General features: G+C 35.0%; 1 protein-coding gene across 1 annotated transcript in view; it reads left to right on the top strand.

Moving 5' to 3' along the window:
- SPATA48 (spermatogenesis associated 48) overlaps window positions 1-13,837 on the top strand; it is a 76,959-nt gene that overhangs the window by 48,732 nt on the left and 14,390 nt on the right. The window contains exons 3-7 of the mRNA XM_037837809.1: window positions 2,090-2,166; window positions 4,949-5,087; window positions 6,995-7,062; window positions 11,673-11,714; window positions 12,676-12,783. Of these exons, the coding sequence (XP_037693737.1) occupies window positions 2,090-2,166; window positions 4,949-5,087; window positions 6,995-7,062; window positions 11,673-11,714; window positions 12,676-12,783 (434 nt within the window). The remainder of the gene's footprint in view (window positions 1-2,089; window positions 2,167-4,948; window positions 5,088-6,994; window positions 7,063-11,672; window positions 11,715-12,675; window positions 12,784-13,837) is intronic.

Below are 13,837 nucleotides of genomic sequence, written 5' to 3'. Positions count from 1 at the left end.
CCAGAAGTTCTTTTTTTGAAAACATCAATGAAAGCAATAGAATTCTCATTAGTCTGATCAAGAAAAAGAGAGTATACATGTTACCAATATCAGAAGTTAAAAAGGGGTTATTTCCTGCAGATCCTAAGAGAAAAATAAAGTAATATTGCAAACCACTGTATGCTAATAAATTTGAAAACTTAGATAAAATGTAAAAATTGCTTAAAAAAACATAACTTTTCAAAATTGACACTAGATAAAATAGAATGAATTAATGCTTGTTATCTATTAAATAAATTGAATTTTTAATCAATAACCTTCCCACAATGAAAACCTAGGCCCAGATGGTTTCACTTGGGAATTTTGTCAAACTTCAGGAAGAAATTACACCAACTTTATATTAAATATTTCAGAAAATAGAATAAGGAACACTCTTCAATTTGTTTTATGAGTCCAGCTTAATCTAAACAAAGATATTATAAAAAAGTAGAAATTACAGACTAATACATCTCATGTACATAGACTCAATAATCTTTACTAAGTACTAGCAAATCAAAACCAGTAATTTATAAAAAGGATGACACACCATGATCAAGTGAGTTTTATTCAGGAAATGTAAATATTGGTTTAATGTTCAAAAATCAATCAATGTGATTCACTATATTGACAGAATAAATGAGAAAACTATTTGATTATTTTATTAGTTATAGCTTTGATGAAATTTTAAAAATCATTATGAGCAAGTTTAAATGCGGACTAAAAATAGGTTAATTAGGATTTGGTAAACAGGTTAAGTGGAAGATAAATATGGATGTCACAGATAAAGAGATGCAAAAGTTAAGAGATTTGGATGATAGAATGAGATACTCCAACATTTATCTAATGGGAATTTCAAAAGAATAAAATAAAGAGAGTACATTGATAACAAACAGGTAAAGACTGAGAATAGTTTAAGTTGTTGGAAGTCACAAACTCTTACATTGAAGAAGAATAACAAGTGCTAAACTGGATAAACAAAAATATATCCTCTCCTAAACAAATTATATTGAAACTGTAAAAAAACTAAAATGAAGAAAATATTCTAATTACAACTGAAGAGGAGGTAAAAACCCAAACACACAGAAAACCTGCAAAAAATTAAGCTCAGTGAAATTTCAAAAGCAACAATACAGGCCAGAAGTCAATGAGATTCTTCTAAGTTACTAAGGAATCATAACTATTAAATTAAAATTCTAAACCTAGTTAGAGCATTATTCAAAATTGGGGGTGACCTTTTCACATGAAGAAGTTAGAATAGTCATTACCCTGATATCCCTGAAGAGTGAAAGAATGATCAAATTAGAGGAGGGGTTGTAACTGCCAGGTTCGGATTTAACAAATAATTATGACTGCTGACTCATTATATAGATATTTCTTTATAGTGTCTAGTGTATTAAATTAGCCAGAAGGAAATACCTGAAATTTTTGAACTATAATCTAGTAACTTTGACCCTTGACAATGACTGTATAACTATATAGCTTCCATCTTGTGACTGTGATTGTAAAAACCTTGTGACTGACACCCTCTTTATCCAGTATATGGTTAGATGAGTAATAAAATAAAGATTTGCAATTTAAAAAAAAGAGCTAGGATGGGGGTAGGAAAGGGAGTTAATGGTTAACTTGTGCAGTGTTTCCACTCTTATTGATGGACAAGTTTTGGTAATGGATGGCGGTGATGATAGTATAACATTGTGAACATAATTAGCAGGACTGAATCATATATTTGAATGTGGTTAAAAGGGGAAATTTTAGGTTGTACATGTTATTAAAGCATGAATATCTTAGAACTCAAGAGTTTTCTTGAATTCATGAATATCTGAATTTCCATGAACTTTAATATACATGTTGTAAAATGTAATTTAACCACTCAAAGATTACAAACAGAATATAAATTTCTAACGCAAGAGAAGACAAGCAGGGAAAAGTTAAATCTTGCCAATCCCACAGGTTCTATGAAAGAAGAAAAATGAAGAAAGGAACAAAGCAAGTATGGTGAATGAAAAACAGTAGCAATTTCCATTTACATCTGGTCTCTTCTAACTTAGTTTCTATGCCTTATGCCCCCTAGGAAGATGGTGAACCCCTTTTTCAACGAAGCAAGAAATATAGTGAAAAGGATTCATTTTACAAGTCCTCTACACAAAAGTAAGCATTTTTTTCCCCAGTAGAGTTTTGGTTTAAAAATATGATTATCTATTCTTAATGACACATACACTTCTTGTCTGCAATATCCCGAATCCTACAAGTAATTCAGAGAACATCAGACATAGTATTTATAATTAGGGCACACTAGTTGCTAGGGAATAAAAGGTCAAGGCAGATTCTTAGAGAACACTCATGTTTACTAGAGTATCAAAACCAAGACAAGAAAGAAATGTTCAGGGAGAGAGGAGGAGACAAGAGTAAAGAGTCATAGAAAATAAAGAAGAGAGAGCATAAAGGAGCAGAATTAATTTGCCCATTCCACAAATATTTATTGAGAATGTACTATGTGCCTATATTGTAGGTTCTGAGATTCATCAGTAAATAAAACAGAGAGTGATCTCTGCTCCCAAGGGGCTCCCATTGTGTAGGGAGACAATGAGCAATAAACATAATAATAAAATAAGTAGATATATGCTAGAGTAGATAGAGCAGTATTTTTTTATAAAACAAATATAGAATTGTGGTGTTTTGTAGTCTCTTTTTAAAAGACTTATGTAAGTCTTTGAGAAAAAAAATGTGTACAATCTCCATGGAAAATTCCGTAAGGTAATTCCTGAGATACAACAGTCTTAAAAAGTGAAGTATCTTGCAAACTTTGATTCAACTTGCAGACCAATTCTTAACACACTTCTAGTCAGTGTATATAGTATCTCAGAAAAATATATCATTTAAATCTTTTGTAAAATTAAAATATTTTATTAGATTTATCATTTCCTTAAAACAGTCATTTCAGAATGAGTGGTTCAAAATACACACATAAACACTGCAAACTCTATGAACCAATCACTGGTTGACTTTAACTTTACTGATCTTTATTTAATCCTCACAACATTCTATGTGGTAAGCATAATTTTAATTGTAGTACTTATTCATTCTTTTATCCTTAGACCCTAGCACAGTGCTTGAATTTCAGTAACCTCTGAATAAATATTTGTTGAAGAAATGTGGTGAAAGTTGATTTTTTGCAAACTGACTGTGTTAGTTAGGGTTTTCTAGGGAAACACAATCAATGAGAGATATCTATAAACATAAGTTTTATAAAAGTGTCTCACGCAACCATGGGTATGCATGAGTCCAAATTCCATAGGGCAGGCAGCAAACTGGTGACTCCAATGAAGATGTTCGATGAACTCCTCAGGAAACGAACTGGCAACTTCAACGAATGTGTTTGCTGAACTCCTCAGGAAATGAACTGGCAACTTCGACAAACTCCTCAGGAAACACTTCGCTGGTCAGCCGAAAAAGAAGTGAAGGTCCTCTATGTGTCTCAGTTGAAAGTCTTCAACTGACTGAATTAAATCCAGCTGATGGCATTCTCTCATTGTGGAAGTCATGCCCTTCATTGATGTAATCAGTCACCGCTGCAGCCAATTGACTGACAATTTAATAAACCAGCCTGTTGGTTTATGAAGCAGCCACAAATATCTTTGCAGCAACGGTTAGGTCAGTGCTTGCTTGACCAGACATGTGGGTACCATCACCTGGCCAAGTTGACACATGAGCCTAACCATCACACTGACTTTGGTTCACACAGGACTATCTGGAAGGTTATGGCTTGCCCACAGAATGGAAAGATCCAGTTGAATACCAAAATTGGACAGGGCAAGGACAGGCATAACTCCAGGGATTCAGGCAGCAGGATTCCAGGACATCTGTCCAACTATCCTGTCAGGACACAGTGTCTGGAATAAGAATTGTTTGTTTTTTCCATTCAGCATCAAATTGGAGTCCTGCCGCACTGTATCTGTCATACATGCCTGCCAGAAAGAACAGCATCTTTTGAAACTCCAAATAGAAGGCAGTACCTTTTGATCCAAATCCTGATATACAGTAATTGTATTTAATTAGATGTCTGGAGTTTTTGTACCAAGGTATCACGATTTTTATAACTTGGCTGCATTGATGTGGAACACTGGGTATGCTGCTGACTCTACAGAGAGAGATAATCTGGATTTGAGTCATGATTTTAGCCAAAAATAACTGAGTGACCTTAAGCAAACAAATTTGGTTTTCCAAGCCATGGTTTATTGATTTTTAAATAATCTTCTTGCCCAGCTATGAAGGTCAAATGAAATTGTTTGGCAAACTTTAAAACACATATAAGTATATGCATTAGTTTTCTATTGCTGTGTAAAAAATTACCTCAAATTTAGCCTTTTAAAACACACCCATGTGTAATCTCAGGGTTCTGTAAGGGCAGGCATGTCCGATCATGTCTTAGCCAGGTTCTCTGCCCAGGGTTTCACACATCTGGAATCAAGGGGTAGGTGGAGCTAGGTTGACATCTTCCAAGCTTATTCAGGAGGTTGGGAAGACTCAGCTCATTGCAGCTGCGGAAGTCATGGAGACTTGTTTCTTTGGGGACAGCTTAAGAGCATCTGCTGCTGCTCTTTGTCTCTCTTAGGTCCCATATTTTAGGTCAGGCCCACCCAGGATAAACTCCCTTTCGGATTCATTCAAAGTCAACTAATTACAGACTGTAATGACATGCACAAAATCCCTGCTGTATAACATAACATGATCACAGTAGTAATATTCCATCATCATCATCATTCCTGCCCACATTCGAGGGAAGGGGATTATACAGGGTGTGTACACCAGGTGGCAGGGATCTTAGGGGTCAGCTAGGAACTCTGCTGACTATAGTACATGATATTGTTATGAACTAAGTTATTTGAGGATTTATCTTTTCATCAAATGTCCTAATTTGCTAATTTCATAGAGCTTACGAAGATGTTCCTTGGGACAAGATGCTGGCACCAAAGCTTGATCCAGTAGAAACAACGCTGGAAAAAGCTGCTGACCTCGTATCCCAGTGTTTTACGCTGAAAAAATATGAAAGGGCACCAGCCATCACTCAGGTCAGTGAACATTCCTGGGTAACAATTCATTATTTCTGTTGCTGAATAGAATCCCCAAATTTTAAGTCTCAGTAACACTTATTTTATTTTTAAGAATTACTAAAAGAATCAAGTAAATAAACACACACACGTATATATGTCTATATATACATACACACATATATATGTGCATATATATATAATGAGAGTTGTATATGTGTGTATATATATATAAAGTTGAAAATGCCATAATCATAAAAGTCACTGATTATTGCAAGTATTTTATTATAAATAATACATTAAATAAAAGTTACATATTACAAATATATAAATATTATAAATATTTTATTTATTATTTAGAGCTAACCACTTTCTCAAAAGTCATTTGAGTAGCTTACAATGCAGTACACAGAGGGAATAACTGCATTTATTTGAAAAATTGCATGAGAACAAGTAAATAATGAGGAGGACAGGGATAGATGATTCCATCAGAGAACCTATGTTGAGGATAGGTCCTGAAATTTAACCTAGAGCTTAGCTCTGCACTTTTCAAGGCAGAATGGGAACACGAGTCATATAGCTCTTATTTAATAAAACAAGCATACCAAGTTACCAGTAGAGATGGTCATTCTTTTCATCTCTTTAGAGATGAAAAATCCATCACCTGGATTATTACATGCACACCGCAGCCAGTTATTTTTTCCAAAGCATGAATCTGTTCATGTTATTCCACTGACTAAAATCCATCATCACTCTTAAAATCAAGTCCATTCTTCTTGAATCAAGTCCACTCTCCCCGCCAACCTTCACCCCACACACTATATTCTATCTCTGCCAAACTTCTCTCAGTTCCTCAAATGTGCTATACCCTGCCTCAGTTCCTATCTTTTGCAAATAGTGTTCCACCGTCTGCAACAATCTCTCCAACTGTTTTTTGCCAAGCTAAATCCCAAGCATCCCTTTAGGTTTCATCTGAGGCCTCACTTTTGACCTCCCAACATTAAATTATGTCCCTGCCCTGTGCTTGCCATATCTGCCTGTTAAGGAGCCTGGGTAGGCCCTTAGACTACTTCTGATAATGCAACTCTTGAAGACACAAAATATATAGGGTTAAAAAGGAAAAAAATTATGTCAAGTACAGTTCTAAATATTGACCTTTAGCAAGTCCATGGGCCCCAAGTTAAGAAGTTCACACAATCTTATAAAATTTCTTTGACTTCTTCAGAGAAAAACGATAACATAGGGGAAAATATGGGTTTAATATAAAGACTCAAGCCCAAGATTTTCACATAGCAAGCAAAATCATTAAAGGACAAAAAAATATGGTGGTTCCTTGTAATTATATTTTTAAGGTGAGATCTCTCAACTACTTCCAATATTTTTATACTCTGTGAAAATTGCTCATCTCATTCAAATCTAAAAGTTTACCACCTATTCCTTGGTGTTAAATTGTATTAGTATCCAAAGTCCCTTCCCAGGCAAGATGAGGTTCAAAGCTCAGGATCTGGGCTGGGCTGGAAATGGGGGACTGGCCTGGGGCTACAGAGAGTGGGCCAAGCAGATAAAGGTGAGAAGAGTTTCTATTCTTTGCTTGTCCTCTCTCCCCACCAACCTTCACCCCCCATGCTACATATAGCATTGAAAACTAGAAGCAGACCTTTCATCTGGGCTTCAGTCTGCAGGAGTTGGAAGATGGGGCAGCTTCCAGCTATGGCACACCAAACTGAAATCGGAGGTCTGAGAACAGAGCTGGAGACTTGGAGCAAACCCCTGAGCTGCTAGGGATGTTTGGGCGGTGCTTTTCCTAGAGACCCTGGGATGGGGCTATGCTGCAGAGAGGGCTGTGAAGAGCATGGGAGCACCTACATTAGAAATTATGATAGCTAGTTCATTAACTGTCTTATAATTTATTTTGATGATGATTTTAGATGGTTGGTGGACTCTGGGACAGATTTCAAACAAGATCTTTCTTGGCACCGGTCAAACCAATCAATTTGTAAGTTTTATCTCCTAATGTTCTCATTGCTAGATTTTTCACTATCACTCACTATAAATAAGAATCAGATGCTCTAGCATATCCTCTGCTGGAGAGCATCCAGAGACCCTAGGACATCCATCCATCCTTGTGATCTGAAAGGTTACTCAAATCCCATTTCAATTGCTTTGTGTGGACTGCTTTTTCTCATTTTCTGCCTCCTTAAAATTTACCCTATTAAATGTGCCATGATGATTTAAAAACAATGAGTACTTTGTAAATAATTTGATATGAAGAATTAAAATGTTGCAATATTCATGGAAGTCATATAAAAGGAATTCTTGAAGAGTTGTTTTCTACCAACTTTTGTATCACATAGTTATTTTATGTTGTATTAGGACTAGAAACTCTGGGTTTATTGTTAATAATTCCACATTTTGTATTTGTATTGTAAATTCCACATTAGGAATTTGTAATTTTGCGTATTTAATCTAAATAAACTTTTGTTTCTGCCTTTCTATCACCATTTTCTGTCTTTATTTTTGTTTTAACCCCAGCCCACAACCTAGGTCATCTCTGTTTTTATTTTTTAATTACTTTTTAACATTTTGTATATATAAAAAATGTTTAAAGAATTATATAATATAATCTGTATATTTATTACCTAGCTTTAGAAATAAAATATTATCAATACAATGGAAGCCCCTTATGTACTTCTCTCTTAGAATACATACTTTTCTCAGGGATCACCACTAGTGTGGATTTGCTATTTCCCATTTTAATGCATTTCTTTAGTCCTTTAAAGCATATGTGTTATTTTTAACCAATATATGGTATTGTGTTCCATGTTTATAAACTCAGTATGTATTGTCATATATATATCAACACATCTTAATATTTTTGATCCGTATTGTGTTTGCAAAATTCATACACATTGGTCAGTGTTTCACTAGTTGTTAATTTTCCCTGCAGTATAGTCTTCCATTGAATGGATCTACCACAATTTATTCATCCATTCTCATGATTAAGTTTTGTCTGATTTTAATTGCAATCAGAAACAAAGTTCCCATGTCACCATGTGTCCAAGAGTAAAATATTTCTGGATTACATACACACACACACACACACACACACACACACACACTTACACACTTACATCTAGAATTCCTGGGTCAAGAAGTGTGCACTTCTTTGCAACATAAATATTGCCATATTCTCAAAAAAAGTTATGCCAGTGGCCTCTCCCACTGGCAGTGCTTTAATTCCTATTACTGCACATCCTGTTCGGCATTTGGAATTTTCAGATTAAAACAAAAAAAATTGCCAATCCAATAGGTATGAAATTGGGTTTCATTATGAAACTTACATAAATTACCTGATTGCAAATAAGCATTTTGTGTAAGTATATTAGTTATTTCGGTTGTCACCTCTGTAACATTCCTGCTCATATTTTTTGCCTCTCTTGTTTTTTTGTCTTTAGCTATTGAGTACAGAAACTTTTATGTTTAATATTATGGATAAAACTATCTTCTTGGTAATATGCATCAAAGTAACTCCTTTTAGTTTGTGACTCTTCTGTTTATATTATGCCCTTTGTTGAAACGCAGATTTGAATTTTAATGTAGTTGAATTCATCAGTATTTTCCTTCATGGTTTGTGCTTTTTGTGGTGCTTTAAATAAATATTTCCCTATCCTGAAGTAATAAAGATATAATCCTTCTTTTCTATAAATTTAACATTTTTTATTTTTACTGTTTCTCTTTAAAACACCTGAAATTGACTTTTGCTTATGGTATGTGCTAGGGCTCCACTTTTTCCATATAATAACCAATTATGCTAGTCCAATTTAATGACTAGACTGGTGATTTTTAGCCTGTTGGCTGCAAACAATTAGTGGCAAGTCACAAACAGCATTTTGAAAAGTTAAATAGGATAGAAAATAAATACATGGTACTTTAGATGGAACTGTGTATTTCGCAACAAATACTGCAACTAATTATGAAGAATAATGTGAGACAGACAGATATAGAAAGAGATAAACATGTTGTCCAGGAAGAAGTCATCCCATCTTTCGCTCACTGGGACCTCATCTGATTTCCTGGTTTGGGGAGACTTAATGAGAGAGTTAGTATTGTACTTTTAATTTTATATTTGCATAATTACAAGTAATTGCAAAGACTTTTGCCCACACTCAGCAAAATTAATGAGAATTTTTACTAAACTGCAGTTATAAAAAACAACATGAAGGATAACATTTTTCAAGTCTTTGGTAATTGCACCACTTCAGTAAAACCGGTATAAATTGCTATTTAAAAAGGAATTGTTTTACTATTACAAGAAAAGAGCATAATGGTGTGGAAAGATACAAAGCCAAAATCAAGTTTGGCTGCTAAATATGGAAATGCAAATAGTGACAAAGTTGACAAAAATACCAGGCCTTGTAAGAAAAAGTTGATTTTATTGAGCCATATTCCAAAAATAGTAACTGTAAGATTTTTATAAAGATTATGTAAAATATGGTTTTACCAAATATGTAATACAGTCCAATATAACTAATAGACTCCAGTATATAAATTGAATTGTAATCATTCAAATTAAAAGTTTCCTATATTTTAAAAATTATAAAACCTTGTAAAAACAACAAGCTGAAATTATTGATAATCCTATTCAAATATTTTTAATAGAATAGGAATGTAAATTTGTGGGTATTAATTCCTAGCAGTATGTGAATGTTTGTAAGAAAACTTTATCAGCATTGATTTAGTTACACATCATGTAATAAAATGATAAATTACTCACCAAGAAGCTAAATTTTAAAATTTCAGTTTATATGGAACTTTTTTTGTTGATGGTAAATTAGCAGATAAATTAAAAGCTATGTCTTATTCAGTGTTGCCACATCTCACAACTCCAGAGAGTGCAATTCATCCTGGAGCCTGCCTCTGAGTGACTGTTTCTTCCAGGAGTCCACAAGAAAACCTGTGTGTGAATGTCTATAGCAACTTTATTCATAATCACCAAAACCTATGAACAACCAAGATGCCTTCAACAGTGAATGGACAAACAAACTGTAGCTCATTCCACACAATGGAATACTATTTAGCAGGGGAAAGGTACTCTTGCAACAGAAAACGATGTGGATGAATCTTAAATGCATTTTTCTAAATGAGAGAAGCCAGGGTCCGACCCATAAGGCTGAATATCGTATGTTTGCACTCCTATGACATTCTAGAAAAGTCAATACTGTAGGGGTGGAAAACAGATAGGCTCTCTAAGTGCTAGAGAAGGGAGGAGGGGTTGACTACAAAGGGTCCACACAAGGGAATATTTAGGATGATGGACTGCTCTCTGTGGGACTGTGGTGGTGGAGACATGAGTCTACATTTCTTAAAACCCATAGAACCATATACATCACAAGGATGAATTTTACTGAATGCAAAGTAAAAAAAAAACAAAAAAAACAACAAAAAAAAACCCAGGATGTTGTGGGAATCCAGAACGGGATTCAGATTGTGACAAACAAATCTAATTGTGTTACAAATAAATGGCATAACTAGACTTAAATAGGTGGGGGAAGGGGAAGGAGTTGACATCAGCAAGTTTGGAAACAGTATTGAGACTGGATACTGCAAGACTAATGACAAAAAGGACTGTATATAAGCACTATCCTCTGGTTGGTAGATTGTTTCTTAGGGGGACACAGGTTGCCAATTTTGAAACTACTTACATGTATACTAGCATCGAACAAGTAAGTAAATATTTCCTCAATATTTTGTAGATAGTGGGAGCCAGGTTTCTTCCCCTAAGGGGACAGGAAAAGGGAGAATAAACTGTGATGTGATTAGAGTAGGAGATATCCTATGAACTCATGCTCATTTTAATTTATATACAATTGGATAGACACAGAAATAAATATGTCCATATACATGGGCTCAGATACATACATATATCTCTAGCTTTGTTTGCTTGAAAGGGCCTAGAAGCAGTGGTACCCCATAGCCAGAAACAAACCCAACACCTAGATGTTGGCTTTTAAACGCCATTCTCCAATAAAAGGAACCAGACAACCTCAAGAACTGACTGATTTTAGGGCTAGAGAAGGGGGATGGGGGGTGGGGAGATAATCCTGGAGCTTCTTGTAATGCCAGAAACAGCTGTGCTCTTAAATAAGTTAACTTCTCTGTTCTGTGGTTGTCTTATCTCTGCAAAGGGGCATTAGACTAGATGGTCAGTAAGAGCTATGCAAATGCTAAAATTCTATATGCCTCAGAAAATAAGTGGTCCAACTGCACCAAAGATAGCCTGTCTAATCATTAATAAGAATACAGCAAAAGAAAAGTCCAAGAGGAGAGGCTTTCAGAGACAGACAAACCATAAGGGAGTCAAAAGAGAGACGTATTTCAATCGTGACTTGGGGTCAGTTTGTTCTGTTTGTGATTTTTATCGCATAAAAAACTGACATCTTTAAATGATTTTTGTTTAAAATTCCAAACTTTTGGAAGCTAATTCCTATGAGATATTTCTGAAGACTTTTTAAAATTTAAAATTAGAAAATATTGTATTGTGCTACTTTGATGTTTATTAAATTAATAATTAATAATATGATTGCCCATTTTTTTTCTTTTTCTAAGCGTGAGTCCAAGTTCTAGAAGTAAATACATACCACTCTATACGTAAGTCATGTTTCGTAATGGTTTTTTGAAATCCTAGATTTACATCTAAATTGTAGTTGTTTTCAGCTCACTTATGTCTGTAGTTCACTTTTTAAGATAACTTATGTGTGCCTCCACATATTTCTAATGTTTGCCTAGCATAGCACCTGTTTAATGTCAAGAGTTTCATCAAAGGTTTGTTAAAGATTTCAGTAAAAGAAAGAAAGGAATAGGGGTATTTTTATGTCTTCCTAAATTGGTTATTTCATGAAATAAAAGTGCTTGGAGGCTAGCACTATTGGGTGTTGGCAATTGGAAACACTGTTATACTTGAGGTGATTGCTAATGCTGAAATGCAGGGAATATAGCATCTGAGTTCTCTGTATTTAAATTGAGCTTTCCTTGGGGGACAAAAAATGCATTACTGGCGATTCTGAGGCTTTTGCCTCTGCTTTAGATTGAATAATGTTGGAACAAAGTAGATCCAAAACAAGGAAGGCTCTAGACCCTTGATCCAGCCCTGTCCCCATCTCTGCCAAGCCTCCGTGGCTCCGGCAGGTTACCTGGGTCTCTGACTTGCCCCAGGCCTTCCTCCTGTCTTCACAGAGTTGTCATCCTGGGTCTGCAGAAACAGCCTGTTCCTTTGCTCAGAAAACATAAAACAGCCAATGCTCTCACTCTGGCCCAAACTTAAGAACACAAGAGCCTGGCACCCCTGACTCTGAAGGAGAAATGGTCACCTTTCCTGATTGTTATTTTTAAAGGCACATTTTTCCGTCATCCAACCTCATTTGCAAGAATGGTTTAGTTTTTGCATTTTGAGCTTTTGATCTGTTTTGACAAATAAGATTTCCATTGGAAGTTATAACACTAACTAATAGAAGCACATATTTCTTCTAATTTTCTTATAAATGTACATCCATCTTTGTGTTTTCTTTTCCCCCTAATAAATAGATGCATCTTTGTTTTTTCTTTTCCCCAGTGGTTGTGTGGAGTCCACAAATGCTGATGATGTTGACAATCCCTACGGCAACATCACATCTGTAGGCAAGCCTCGGGTGTCTAGACTTCTTTATACAAACACAAGTTGGTGAGTTACATTCATAATCAATTCCTTTATTTTTCTGTTACTAAGGCTGATGGATGGTGATTGATTTCATTAAAAATGAAGGAATTTAAAAAAATGGTCTTACTAAGCAGAGCATAAGAAGAAAGATACTTGTCTCTTGAAAGAAATGTTGTTTGTAAGAAAGGAGATGACAGTTTTGGAAATGGACTTACCTATGGGCCTTGGACATGTCACTTCTCTAGAATGTCAGTTCCTTCATTTGAAACCTGGGGAGGAAAATGCTACCAAACAGGGTGATTGTGTGGAGGATCAAACTTTGTAAAGCACCTGAGACACAAATGATCAATAGCTAATGGTGATTAAAATTGGTGAAACTTGGCTCTTTTCCAACAACAAGATATGCGAGTTTTTCAGTGCTATAATATTGCTTTCCAGAACATTGATCCAGTCGGATAGCAAGTGCAATCGTCCAGCAACTTGGGAAGTGTTTGTTTTCAGGGGCAAGGAGATAACAGCAAGATGAGATGTGCACTAGCAACCTTTGGTTAAGGAAGGATCCCTAAGCACCATGATTTGATATTTGGGATTCGTCACAACAATCTTTATGTATATACATATGTGTGTGTATACATATAATCACAAGACAGACAGACTTGAAGTCCTGTCTTTTTTCATCATACCTCTGACCTGCCAAATGTCAGGGACATTACCATCAGTTTCTACAGTGATTGAAGTCACTTGCAGAAGATTTCATGCAAGGTTACAGTATCCATCATAATAGGATTTTAAATGTTTTTCTAATTTCTACTTTTTGAAAACATCAGTTGTGTCCATGAGACAAACTCGTCAAACTTCACATTAGTTTCCCTCCTTCAGACATATTCTGGTTTGTTGAGTGCAATATTATGTCCTACAATAATTTTTAAGTTTTTCTATGTTTTCTTAACTATTCTAACCAATTCTTTTGATGATTTGCCCAAACAATACAACGTATTTCAAAAATAACCAATTTAAAAATATAGTTATGTAACCTATCTCAATAAGGAATTAAATATGTCTATCAAGCCCCACCCCC

The sequence above is a fragment of the Choloepus didactylus genome, chromosome 5 (genome assembly GCF_015220235.1).
Source record: "Choloepus didactylus isolate mChoDid1 chromosome 5, mChoDid1.pri, whole genome shotgun sequence".
NCBI classification, from domain to species: domain Eukaryota; kingdom Metazoa; phylum Chordata; class Mammalia; order Pilosa; family Megalonychidae; genus Choloepus; species Choloepus didactylus.
The sequence above is the reverse complement of the archived record's forward strand: the minus strand, read 5'-3'. Positions and strand labels throughout refer to the sequence as shown.